Here is a 12,225-nt window from a genome sequence, read left to right as displayed (position 1 = left end):
CCCAACAACTGCGGTTCATTCTGAAGCCCGTTGCTGGAATCCGGGCCGTTGTTTGTCCATCACGCCGCATCCACAGAGGCTGATCTGTAAGCCCCGCCGCGCCTCTGGTGAGCGCCCACTGGCAGCGCGGAGATAGCCGGCAGGAATGCAGGGAGTAGGCAGGTCACACTGTTCGTGCCCTTGTGCTCAGAAGACGCGGGGCTTTGTTGTCTTGGCAGGGGTCAAGGAGGAGCACAGCGGAAGACAATGGCAGCCATGGAGCTAAACTGTGGGGCCCAGTGTTGCCCGTAGCCCCCTACTTTGAGAGGCATGCGGAGTCGGGGCCAAATCACCCACACGGCAGCTGGAAGCGATTCTTCTAGGAATTGTAGCAATGGGAGAGTCACAGTGCAAGGTAGCGGGGCCATGTTATTCTGCATGATGGGTCAATGTACAAGAACTTTACTTGGTTGGCATGACCTCTCCATTGCCTTCCTCCTCAAAAACAGCCAAAATGACAAAAAAAAGAGTGCTTCCAAACAAAGGTCTATTCATTGACTACAATTTGGGCTGAAGTGATTTTTTGGGAGAGATCATCTATTTTTGGAATATTGTAGACAGGACTAGATACTGTACACCTGCAAGCCAATAATACCACTAGATCACATCATCATTTTTTATTTACTTTCTATAAACATGAGCAGTTCATAAAAGCCCTGTACATTTTGCAACAGTGAGTAGAAAATAGTTTATTGATATGAAACACTGATACTGATAAGAAACTGCATGAGATGCTATTGATATTTAAATTAAGCAGCACGCTCTACACTGTCGGCCAAGTTCATTCTGCCTGAAAAGGACATTGTTGCAGCTTGATGAAAAAGATACACGCATTCTGCCGCAATGGTAAACATTCCATTGTAAATATCTATCGTGTTTGACATCATGAAATTCTCTGCCTATGGCTGGCAGAAGGCGAGGGAGTCATATTGCTGCAAAGCAACACAAACGGTTGCATTATATGTATCTCTAGTAGAGGAAAAAGATTTGCCAAGTGTTGATGGAATCATTGGCTAGCTACCATGGTGGAATTAGCATAGATTTGTTTGTCCGCCAAAGGGAACAATGTAAGGACAGGCCTTTGGCTCACTGAGCTAATGTGTCACAAAAGCTCTGTGTGTGGCCTTGCTAAAAAGGGGGGTGATTTGTTTGCTAGAAGTTACTTTTCATTCAGATTACCTTAAAATAAATTTACATGATAATGATTTCAACTGGATTAGTTGTGATATTTTGCTCGTGCATGTGGACAAATGCATCTGTGATGCCACACACAAACACAACCCTTTGCTTCAAACTGCATGAGCGTTGAGTCGAGACGACAGGGAATTTAGTCACTAATACATAACACATAATTTACTAGCACAAAGCCAAGGGAATGGCTATATGAAATTCATTTTTGAAAAAGTTTTTCAGTAGATTAATGTAGGTTTCTCGTGCTTTCAGCCAATAACTTCAGGGCCTGGGCCATTTCCTTCATTTAGTGCACACAATGTCTATGAGGTCAAGGGATGAACAGACAATAAAACACCCTCAGAAGTAATGGGTGTGTCTATTTCATAGGACTTACAAATGAAGATGTGGGGAGAAATACAAATTTGCTTGCATTAAGGCTCTGAGTCATGATGAGCATTACTGGTCACCTCTACTTCTGATGCAGAGAGGGAGAGGCTTAAGAGATTTGTAAGATGTCTTTGAATGGACAGGGAATTTAAGTGATTATTTTATTATTTCACGTATCCAAGGATATTTTTCAGCCGTGTCTGTACACACACACACACACACACACACACACCTGGGACTCACAGAATTAAATATCACTAAAAGCTGCTCAAATGGTGAATCTAGGTTAACAAGCCCTACATGTGATGGACAAAAGAGTGAGGATTCATACAGTGAGTTCTCAGGCCAAATTCTAGAGAAATGCATAAACCAGTCCATTTTGCAAGTGGAAGTGTTAAAGGGACACTTGGAAATAAGAACTTATTGTGGTGACAGATTGAGCAAGATGCTGACAAACAACAGTCCCTACAATCTAACTGTGTTGCCTGTGCAGACATCCATTTGGTTCCAGGACGGCCTATGCCATGGTAACAGTAATCAAGGACATTGATGGTGCAAACATGATTATGGTTTGGTTTTGTGGTCTGAGCTTCAGCACTTGGGAACAACCATTTGGGTTAACTATAAAAACATACACCAATGTTTGTATTCTTGTCGCAAGATATTGGAATTGGTATGCTTTGTCCCTTGACCTTTAAAGAGACCCTATGCAACTTTTTCATAGTCATAAAATCGCTTAGAAATCGTTGTCTGACCAGTTTGATCGAAAACAGTAATATTTCCTCCCGCCCCCAGTGTCCCTATCCGCTATTGCAACCTTGCAGTTTGTGCAGGAGGCGATCGCTCCTTGTTTACATCTGGAAGTCTGAGACGCGTAAGGAACAAGAAGAACCACGCTTGCAATTTATTTATATATATATATATATATATATATATATAGCCTATATATTTATAAATATACACGCTAGAGCTGTAGGGGAAGCTCTGCAGAGAAATATGCAAGCATAAAACGAGCGAAAACGAAAAGCGAAACCGGAGATGAAATCGCCAATCCTGCATAGTTTCTCTTTAATTTGACACAAGTTGAAAGGTCTAATAAGGGGAGGGAATAACTGCATGGTGCAAATATGTTATTCTGCACAAAGAAAATGACATCATACGGTACCTTGGTTTAATGTTCATTCTTATGTACAGAGGTGAAGTGTATGTCAATTACAAGGACTGGGGGGGGGGTTCATCTTTAAAATATGCCATTAATTCACAGTCAACGACTTCTCAGATGAGATGATTATGCACGAACCAAGTGAAAACTGACCTCATTGCGTATTCACAATAGCTCCTTGGCTGGGGAGATGGACACACAGTACGTACACGCTGAAGAACAGTTCCGAAAGGACAAAACCCAGGGAGTGGAAGTAACTCAAAATGGACTGAAACTAACCACATACAAACAGTGCATGCCTCCACTGGCCTGCACAGTGTCCCGCTGTGTGGAGTGAAAGACAGTGGAGCTGTTTGAGCTATACAGGGAAGTACGTTGCGGCTGCCGCCCTCCACAGCCTCAGAAGCCATATTTAGCTTGTGTCTGCCTGCGGGTGAGCTTGTTGTCAGCCCAGTTGTTCTTCAGCTCCAATTCCCGCTCCTTGGCCTGAGATTGACACAGGAATATAATTCATGACAATTATTAGGTGCTGACCTGGCAAAATAGTAATGGAACATTTTGGGTTTATTGCTTGTGGTCAATCTTAATAGGTGGACTTTCTCATGTACTCCAAATGACTCCAGATCCGATACAATACAACGAAGATGGAACATCACTATCTAACTCCTTATGCAATTGATGAATAATTTAATAATTTCAATTCTGCCCTTACAAGCCAGCTTAACTGTTCTGCAAAGGTGAGCTTGCTAGCTCTGTAACATCACCATCAACACAACTCTGAGTGGACTCAAACAAGAGCTCCTGAACTATGTTTCCTTTCCCTTCATTAAGCATAAGAGCATCGCAGACATTGGTTATGGACTCACCTGGTGGATCAGATATGTTATCTGGTGTTTGCGCCTCTGCTGTCCAGTAGGTTGTCCTCCCTTTTTCTATGACGCACACAGTGGACACAGTGTTTGATTTAAACTTTGTCAAGACGGAAGTTTGTAACCATCAACACAATGGTGTGTATTGCATAGCCATATAAGTGTCTAAGAGCAATAAACGTAATGTTTAATGAAAACGTAACTCAACACGGCCATACTATCAAAATGTCACATTGTCTCCAGGCATGCACTCCCATTACAAGGGCATATTTGGCTCCATGAGAATGTCCCTTTACTTAATTGGGGAGACAATTATTTATGATTTACCAGCATCTAACCAGAGCCCCAGTAACTCAACAACAATGCACTACTTGCTCATTGGGGGATTTCAAACTGTGGGTCGAGAGACCAATTCTCTAGAGTAAATTGTACAGAGTGAAAACACATCCTGCTATAGGCTACGTGCAGGAAAGGCTCTCTGTACGCTCGTGTGTTTCCGATGGAGCCAGGTGTGTTTGAGCCTGCCGCTATTGGTAATGCAATTAGTGTCTACATGGACCCGGTTGGATGCTGCACCTGGGAATCAGCACGTTACGACAAAGAAATATTTATATGTGTTGAAATTGTTATTTTTAGTTGAACAAGATATTCAGTGTCAGAGTGGAAGATTTAACAAGCATAATATAACAGAAGATGCCGTTACAACAGTTTAATTTCCACCGGAAATAAATGAGTGTACAGGAAGAGCCTTTTGTGCACCTAGGCTATTATAAAGGACATTACAGGGACAGTAGGGTACAGTCAGTGAGGGCTCCTCACCTTGCTGAAGGACGTGCGCTGCTCTTTCTCCTCCGATAGGTTCTTCGTCAGCCACTGCTGAGTCCCGCTGAGCTGGTCATCACCTCGGATTTCCAGGAACTTCACCTCCTCTTTGCCCTGATTCCTTTTGCCCTGCAACCGCCGGAACTACAACGAGAGCACAGGAGTCAGAGGTCAGGGGTCAGGGTTCAGGGTGGACATGTCCTTCAGGAACACAGACAGGCAAAACCTGACCCAACTATCTGTGAAATTTGTGTGAATAATACATCTACAAAAAGAGCACAGGTATACATATGTTTATAATGATCTTCTATGGTGAAAATACTGTGTGTGTGTGTGTGTTTGCACTGAAGGTATTAGATAACTCTACTAATATTATTATAATGTTAGAATGATATAATCCAAAGGTCAATGCTATTTTTTAAATCTAGAAGCCCAAAAAATACCCTTCTTAAATTTACCGGCAAGAATGTTTTTCCATATATTTGTAATGATGGTGTTTTTATTCTAATGACACAATTGAGACGGAATATTGGTCCTTACTGCCTCATCGTCAAACAACGAGGATGATCCAGCCTGTTCAGGCTCTGCTTCAGGATAGTATCCACCAGCATAGTAGCCCTGCGGGTAACACAGCACATCACCATGACACAATACTACAACAGAAAAACCATCAGGCCTAAAAAAATAATTCTCATGTAAGCCGTACAAATACAGAGGCCTTTTCGTCACTAATATATGGGCAAATGGTTCTTCAAGTCACTCTGGGTGTGTACACATTTAAGTATGTATAAGGGGCATGGAAGGGATGGTGACAACAGTTTAATCCCAGGCTTAAGAGGGCCTACGATACATGCCATCTGCTGGCAGTTCGAATGATAGCAGCAACCCCACCCATCTCATCAGGCAAAGAGATGTAATGAAATAATATTTAATGTGCTCTCTCTGGTCCAACTATATAAGCTGAATGGGGTCACTTATAGCCCCACTGTACACGCGAGGGAAGTGTATAAAGATATAAACTACAGCAAGGAGCCCATCTGATACCTCACTGGCGGGTGCCACCCCTGGCTCCCCAGACGGATCCTGGTACTGCTGAATGCCTGCCTCCTGTTGCTGTTGGACATCAAAGTCCGCACCTTCGCCCCCGTAACCCGGCAGGCGGGCACCAAACTGCAGCGGGGCGTTCTCCGTGCCGGGGGGCGGGGGGAGTCCGGAGGGCAGCGTGTCGTCCTTGGGGACCAGCAGGGGGGGCTGCGCGCTCTCGCCCAGGGAGAAGTAGTTCTCGGGGGTCAGCTCGTCGTCGCTGCCCTCCTCGTCGGCGGCCATCTGTCTCGCGAGCAGCATGGCGGCGGACTTGGCCGCGGCCTTGATGGCCGAGGGGGAAGCATTGGTGGAGCTGGACAAGCTCTTGGGGGTGGCTGTCTGAGTCCGCGAGGCTGGGGCCGCGTGCCTGGTGAGGGAATGTGGCACTAAGGAACGGTTGGTCTCTTTCACAATCAGGTTTTTGGGTTGTGGAAGCAAAGCGGATAGTCCACTGCCCTGAAAGGAGGAGAACAAAACAGTTAAAGACTGAAAACTAAAATCAACAATTCATCTAGGTCTGAGAAATACAGTGTACATTGACATCTTGATATGCATTCCCATCTATTATTAGCCTAGAAATCTAGACGCCCCTAGCGGCAGCAAATGCAATTTGGCTGGCGGGACAGTCTAGGCACGATCCATTGAGCCAGGGAGCTGAGAACCCCCAGCACCAGCGTTCCAATCACAGCGTGTATAGAGTCGGTGGGTGGGCTTAACATAATGGTGACTGACATGCGACCAGAAGTTGCGACGGTAACGCATCCTGTTATTTGAAAACAAGAAGATGATTCGTTTAGCGTTATCCTATTGCGTGGAGAGGGAAGGTTACGCATCCTGCTACTTGAAAACAAGATGATGATTCGTTTAGCGTTATCCTATTGCGGGGAGGGAATTTGAAAGACAACTGTTTATCCCACCCCTCCGATTGCGCCCTGTCTACGGTGAGTGTCCAGACCCTACATCTTGATGTGGGTCTGGCTCGTCAGGCTAATCTATTATGACAACTGCAGGGCTTAAAAGCATGGAACATATCTGTTATCATAGAGATCCTAAATTTCCACCTGCCCATGCCTGATTCAAAAATAGCACATGAGAACGTAAGGCCCTGCAATTGTTTCCAATGCCGTCTCTGATGTTACAACTGTGCATAACCAGTCAAGTACATAACAACTAGTCAATCCCATGGTTCATGATATACATTAATTTAATGACACAAAGCAATATTTACTGTCCATCAATTCTATGACACACCCCAACAAGTCTACAACAGTATGACCGAACAAGCTGCATTTAAAGCCAGCTGACTTACCTGAGGAATTCTCTTTCTTTTCACAGGTTCATCCTCCTCAGAGTCAGACTGTCAAAAAACAAATACTGCATCATAATACTGCAAACAAAGCAAGTAGGCCTAGTGGTCTATTCCCAGTGAGGAATGTTGCCCCAGTACTCACGTCAGCATTCTTTATGTCTGGAATGGTGATTTTTACTGGCTCTGTCCTCTTCTTGGGCTTCGGCAAATCAAAAAGTAAACCTTTCGTTTCCACATTGCTTTGAGGTTTCTTGATAAAACCTGGCGTTACAGTGTCCGACCCATTGTCTGTTGTAGAAAAGTTACTTCCTCTAGAGACACTCTGCTGTAGAGCATTCTTCGGCGGCGGCAGGGTTGAAAACAGCCCCACTCCAGCTTTGCTTATTGCTGGGCGACTAACGGGCTTGTCGTCTGAATCGCTGTCAGAATCGCTACTTCCATATGCTACTAAAGACATTGTGGATGTTAGGGTAATTCTAACTGTTTCAAAAACATATATTATGATGCACCTAAAAGGTTTGACCTTACCAAGGGGCGCCTTTACCCTATCAGATATTCCTGTGCTTGACCTAAATACAACAGGGCAAGTTAGACTTAACGCTACTGTACAACCATCATGTGCTCATAACCAATCCGATAATAATATGCCTGACAGTAGATAGGCTAACGTTACCTGTGTTCTGCAAGTTATCGTTACCTAAATCGATATGATAACTGGAAGCCTAATTAGCCACCGTTGCAACTAACGAAACATACCAATGCACACCACTAAAATATTGCATAAAGTCTTACCTGTACAAAACTATACCGTGATTAAATGACTTTATACGACCGTAAGTAGTTAGCTGGATACTGTGGCCGAAATAACAAACTTGAAACAAGCTAGCTAGCGAGCTTGTTGGGAAAACATTAGCAAGTCAAGTCAGTCATGCTAATTCTAAAGCTGTCAAAAAACACATTACAGCGTCTGCCACATATACTGCTGTTAAAGCCTAGTTCACACAGAATTACCTTGGCTTAAATATGCTTTATAAAGAATACCCTCTTAATAGAAACAACATTCCTTCTTTAGGCCATTCGAGTTTCAGGGACCAGACCAAAATGGGACGCTGCTTACAACAAGCAATACAAACATTTCACATCCGGGGGAGAGTTAAGGTAAAATTAAAAGTGCAATCGAAGACTATTAACTCACTACATAGGATGTATGTATGTAGAACATATTCATGTTTCATTTTCTAAACTCACACAAGGTATATATGGGTTTTGTTCAAAATGTTCTAAAAACTTTGTCTTCCGCCTCCGAGTCTGTTGCGACTTTTATGTCGCAATAGACAATTTCACCCGGATGTAATACATACTCGGTAGTACACGCTCCTAGCTGACATTGAAATGCATCTTTCTGAACTGGTTTGGTTGGATCTGTAAAATAAACCGGTAAGTGGAATAAATTATTAGCTATTCCGTAATGTCAAGCCATTTACAATAAATGATGAAAATCAGTTATGTCACTGTAATGACGTTAGTCTTTCTTAATCAAAGGCTAACTGGAAAATTAGCACGCATCTTGAATCCATGCATTCTACACTTCTCTAACACATCCTAGGTCTTCTAATTTGGGTCAGTGGGTCAGTTTGTCTATTAAGTTACTTGAGTAACGCAGCTCTCCATAGATCGATTTTGTCAACATTGTATTGGCTGCGTTTTACATCACCTACCGATGATGACAAGCCTGGCAGTGCAGTGAGAACCATGACTTCTGAAATTATTGGCTTGTGTAACGCCAACGTTTGGTGTTTTGTGTTATGTTGGGGCTGTGTGTCTGTTGTTAGTCACATGATAGGGTGTACTGTATACTGTATACATATGATATTATTTATGTCCCTTTAATAGCTATTGCACTATATGCACTCAAAGAGGGGATTCATTTATTAATCCTTAAAGTGGAAACCAATTCACTATCATAAACATACAGCAACAAGACAAAGACAATAACATTACAAAGTACAGTACTGTACACAGCAATAATGAATAATGGCACCGGGCATCGTCAGTGACACATCACCAACAGACAGGCTACTAAAGTCTACCCGTCCGTGCTCTCAAAGCAGGCCTTTAAATTCTTAAATGCCTCCTCAAACCACAATCACACAGATTGAATTGAAACGGGCTGTTTGAGAGTCAACGTGGTGTATTTGTTTGAAAACAGCACCAAGTTATGGTCCGAGTAGAGTAGCGATCTTTGAAATTGGCATTGAACAAGACAATAGTTCAGTCACATATTGGCAGGTAAGAAGCTGCCTGAACGAAGGTAATCAGAGAATAGGGTGCAATGGTTAAAAGTCACAATTAACAATCACCAGAGAGTCCAGTATGTGACTTAAAGGTTATGTTGCTCTAACTACTCAAACTTTGTTTTCTATCATGTTCGTTCCTAAGTAACACATTATTTTTGCACAGATACAATGAAGCTTACAGCCTTATTGTCAATGGCCGCGAGAGTGGCCTTGCCTCGCAACTATCGTCATGGAACAAGTAGACCCTGGACCTTTGCTGCAAAGAGACGAAACCCACCTGGGTCACACAGAAGAAAGGTTTTTGTGGACACAATTCCAAACGAGGAGTGGACGGTGTTCAAGGGCGACACAGTATGTTTCACATCAGGTCACAATCCCATTCAACAGCACTGACGAGAAAGCCTGATTTGACTGATCTGTCTTTGGTGTTTTGTCCAGGTGGCGATTTTAGCTGGAAAGGACAAAGGAAAGCAGGGCAAAGTGGTCGAGGTGATCAGAGCTCGCAACTGGGTTATTTTGGAGGGACTCAATGTGGTATGTAAACCAGTAAACTATCATGTGAAACGTATTATGTTAATTTCTGTGCTGTAAGTTATATTACAGTTTACCAGTCTATATGTGGACTTGTGAACATGCTTTCTTGAGAACTTCCACACTTTTCATGAGAATTTGAATTGAATGAAATGTCAATATATTGTAGAGTTTGTTTCCATATAGCACCTCTTTGTGTGGTTCCCTACAGCATTACAGATTCATTGGAAAGACTGGAGATTACCGGGGTACCTACATAGCCAGTGAGGCTCCCTTATTACTAAGTGAGATCTCCCTCATTGACCCCACTGACAGGTAATGCTTTTACTAATCTCTTGGAATCCGAACCAGAGATAGGATTTGTACCTAATGAATGCTGTGTTGATTTGATCCTCAGTCCCCATCTGGGAACTCCAATAGTGTTTTTTCATACCTATTCTAGAATTATGATGGATGGTGATGTGGAATGATGCAGTAGAAGTTGTAGAAAGTCTACTGTCTCACACAATTTCCCATAAAAACTGTAACACGAGATGCTGGGTCTATTTCTCTGGTCTGTCCCCACTCAATAGGAAAGTGACAGAGGTAGCCTGGAGGTTCACAGAAGAGGGTGACAAGGTCCGAGTGTCCTTGAGAACAGGACGAATCATTCCCAAGCCTCCTTACCAACGGAAGGATGGGATCGTCCCCGAGCAATGGAAGGGTGAGCCCAACGTGTTTTAGGAAGACTGACTTTCCCTCTTGTTTTTGTCTAATGAACAGCAACGAGGACTTGATTCCATCAGCAACCACTACTAAACAGAAAGCAGTTGCCGTGTCTTTAAAATCCACTAAGGCTGAAGCACGGGGAGAGCGTATTAGCAATGTTGTGCTGACGTGGAGCCTCTCCTCTGTTCCTTTTCCTTCAGATGGACCTAAAGACACATCTGCTGAAGACGCACTGATGAAAACCTACTCCCCATCTTTGAAGACCCTTGAGGAGGAGGTCATGGAAGCCATGGGAGTCACAGAGAACAGAAAGCCCCGTACGTCCTACTGGTATTGAGGAGACTCAAAGTTGGATTGGCACCAGAATGCATCATCAATTCCATTAATCAGGACAACCTGTTGGATTGTGTTTATACGTGTATTTTTTCTTTCCATACATCCTTGTTAATAGGTATGTTTGTTTGTATAGTGTTTATCAGCTGACTGTGAAGTCAAAAAGCTTGTCATGATGGGTACCTGTTATTCCACAAATGACTGCTGCAATAATATTAAATTTGTGATGAGGCCCTGGATCCAGTGAATGATTTAAGATTTAATGATTTACTCATTGCATTGCTTTGTTTGACTAATTCCAATCATTTGTTTACAATGAGCAAATATCATGGTCAGGGTTTGTTTAAACACCCAGTCACCCATCTTTGTGGCTAACGACAGTAAAGCCCATTTCATGTCATTACATTTCAATTTAAATTATAAATGGAGGGCGCTTAAGCCAGCTTATTTATTTCCAGTGGAGCAACAGGTGTGGTTTGATTGTGTTTTTTTTAAGTATATTTCTTGGGCTTTTAATTTTTTGCTGGGTAGGAAAGAAAAGAGTGACAAGTAGGTGACGTAAGTGGGAGAGAGAGATGCGGTGGGATCAGGAATTGACCTCAGGTGGGATTTGAACCTGGGTCCCGTAGATGGGGCTCTTCTCAATCTCAACCCTCTGTCCTCGGGCTCGTTTCTACTGATCTATAAAGAATCAGCAATGGGATAGTCTATGCAGTGTTCTTCATAGATCAGTGGGAACGAGCTGGAGGACCACGGATCGAGGACAGAAGGTTGAGAAGAGCCCAGAGTATGGGCACTGTAGCCCGTTGTGCCACAGCGTCACCCTGTTTACACGGACCCGGTTGGATGTTGCCCATAGTGAATGAGCATTAGGGTGGTCCTTATTTAACCTTTTTGCTAAATGTTAGTGTCTTAACCTCTTAAACTGTTCCTTTTAACTTCAGAATTAGAAATATGCAAAAAGTTTGACAAAAAATATATATTTAGAGGTAGCTCAAACATGTGGAAGATTGCCTGTTAAGCTATGCAGCGTTATTGTGGTATGTACAGTAAGTAATACTAAAAGTTGCTGCAAATTAACTACATTTTATTGAAATCAGAGCAACACTGACATGACAACAATCTCAAAAAAAAGTTAACAGTCTCTTCCTTTTTTCCTTTTGATATTGAGTGCCTTGGACCTGCTTTTTTTGCTCCATTGAAAATGCCCTACCCCAAGAGCACCGTATATGACCTAGCCTATATCCACCTGAGCGCCGGGCTGATTTTTTGCAGTCCTCTATTTCTGATTGTAGCAGAGGATTTAGACTACGAGAGATTTAGATGATGGTGAAGAAATGATCCAAGTTCCATTCTAATAGATAGCGGTGTTAATCCAACTAATTCTGGTATGGTACAACCAGATCAAATATGCTTCAGTTCTTCACTTCCATCAATTACTTTTGCTCTTGGTACACAACACAGCTGCAAGCTGCCTTTGCTTGCTTGCCTTGCCTTTTCCTCATGCAGTTT

At 42.9% G+C, this 12,225-nt stretch overlaps 2 protein-coding genes across 2 annotated transcripts; one reads left to right on the top strand and one right to left on the bottom strand.

Moving 5' to 3' along the window:
- Positions 1-679: 679 nt before the first annotated feature.
- prcc (proline rich mitotic checkpoint control factor) lies at positions 680-7,961 on the bottom strand. The gene is made up of 7 exons (XM_062529403.1): positions 6,987-7,961; positions 6,845-6,892; positions 5,497-5,991; positions 4,993-5,070; positions 4,450-4,596; positions 3,628-3,693; positions 680-3,247 (listed from the first exon to the last, which is right to left on the bottom strand). Exons 1-7 carry the CDS (start codon positions 7,299-7,301, stop codon positions 3,161-3,163), a joined length of 1,236 nt encoding a protein of 411 aa, XP_062385387.1. The 5' UTR covers positions 7,302-7,961; the 3' UTR covers positions 680-3,160.
- A 186-nt stretch (positions 7,962-8,147) lies between these two features.
- Positions 8,148-10,945, top strand: mrpl24 (mitochondrial ribosomal protein L24). The gene is made up of 6 exons (XM_062529885.1): positions 8,148-8,281; positions 9,305-9,492; positions 9,580-9,675; positions 9,884-9,987; positions 10,245-10,375; positions 10,581-10,945. Exons 2-6 carry the CDS (start codon positions 9,310-9,312, stop codon positions 10,715-10,717), a joined length of 651 nt encoding a protein of 216 aa, XP_062385869.1. The 5' UTR covers positions 8,148-8,281; positions 9,305-9,309; the 3' UTR covers positions 10,718-10,945.
- The last annotated feature ends 1,280 nt before the right edge of the window (positions 10,946-12,225 follow it).

Source organism: Sardina pilchardus, chromosome 24, assembly GCF_963854185.1.
Source record: "Sardina pilchardus chromosome 24, fSarPil1.1, whole genome shotgun sequence".
NCBI lineage: Eukaryota > Metazoa > Chordata > Actinopteri > Clupeiformes > Clupeidae > Sardina > Sardina pilchardus.
The sequence above is the reverse complement of the archived record's forward strand: the minus strand, read 5'-3'. Positions and strand labels throughout refer to the sequence as shown.

What these genes read in the sequence shown, in the direction of transcription:
- prcc (XM_062529403.1), bottom strand. Translation starts at nt 7,301, where the DNA reads ATGTCTTTAGTAGCATATGGAAGTAGCGATTCTGACAGCGATTCAGAC. An exon ending in AAAGAAAGAGAATTCCTCAG is followed by an intron (nt 5,992 to 6,844) that starts GTAAGTCAGCTG and finishes TCCTCCTTTCAG; the next exon opens with GGCAGTGGACTATCCGCTTT. An exon ending in GGGTGGCACCCGCCAGTGAG is followed by an intron (nt 5,071 to 5,496) that starts GTATCAGATGGG and finishes TGTTACCCGCAG; the next exon opens with GGCTACTATGCTGGTGGATA.
- mrpl24 (XM_062529885.1), top strand. Translation starts at nt 9,310, where the DNA reads ATGAAGCTTACAGCCTTATTGTCAATGGCCGCGAGAGTGGCCTTGCCT. An exon ending in CGGTGTTCAAGGGCGACACA is followed by an intron (nt 9,493 to 9,579) that starts GTATGTTTCACA and finishes TGTTTTGTCCAG; the next exon opens with GTGGCGATTTTAGCTGGAAA. An exon ending in CGTCCCCGAGCAATGGAAGG is followed by an intron (nt 10,376 to 10,580) that starts GTGAGCCCAACG and finishes CTTTTCCTTCAG; the next exon opens with ATGGACCTAAAGACACATCT.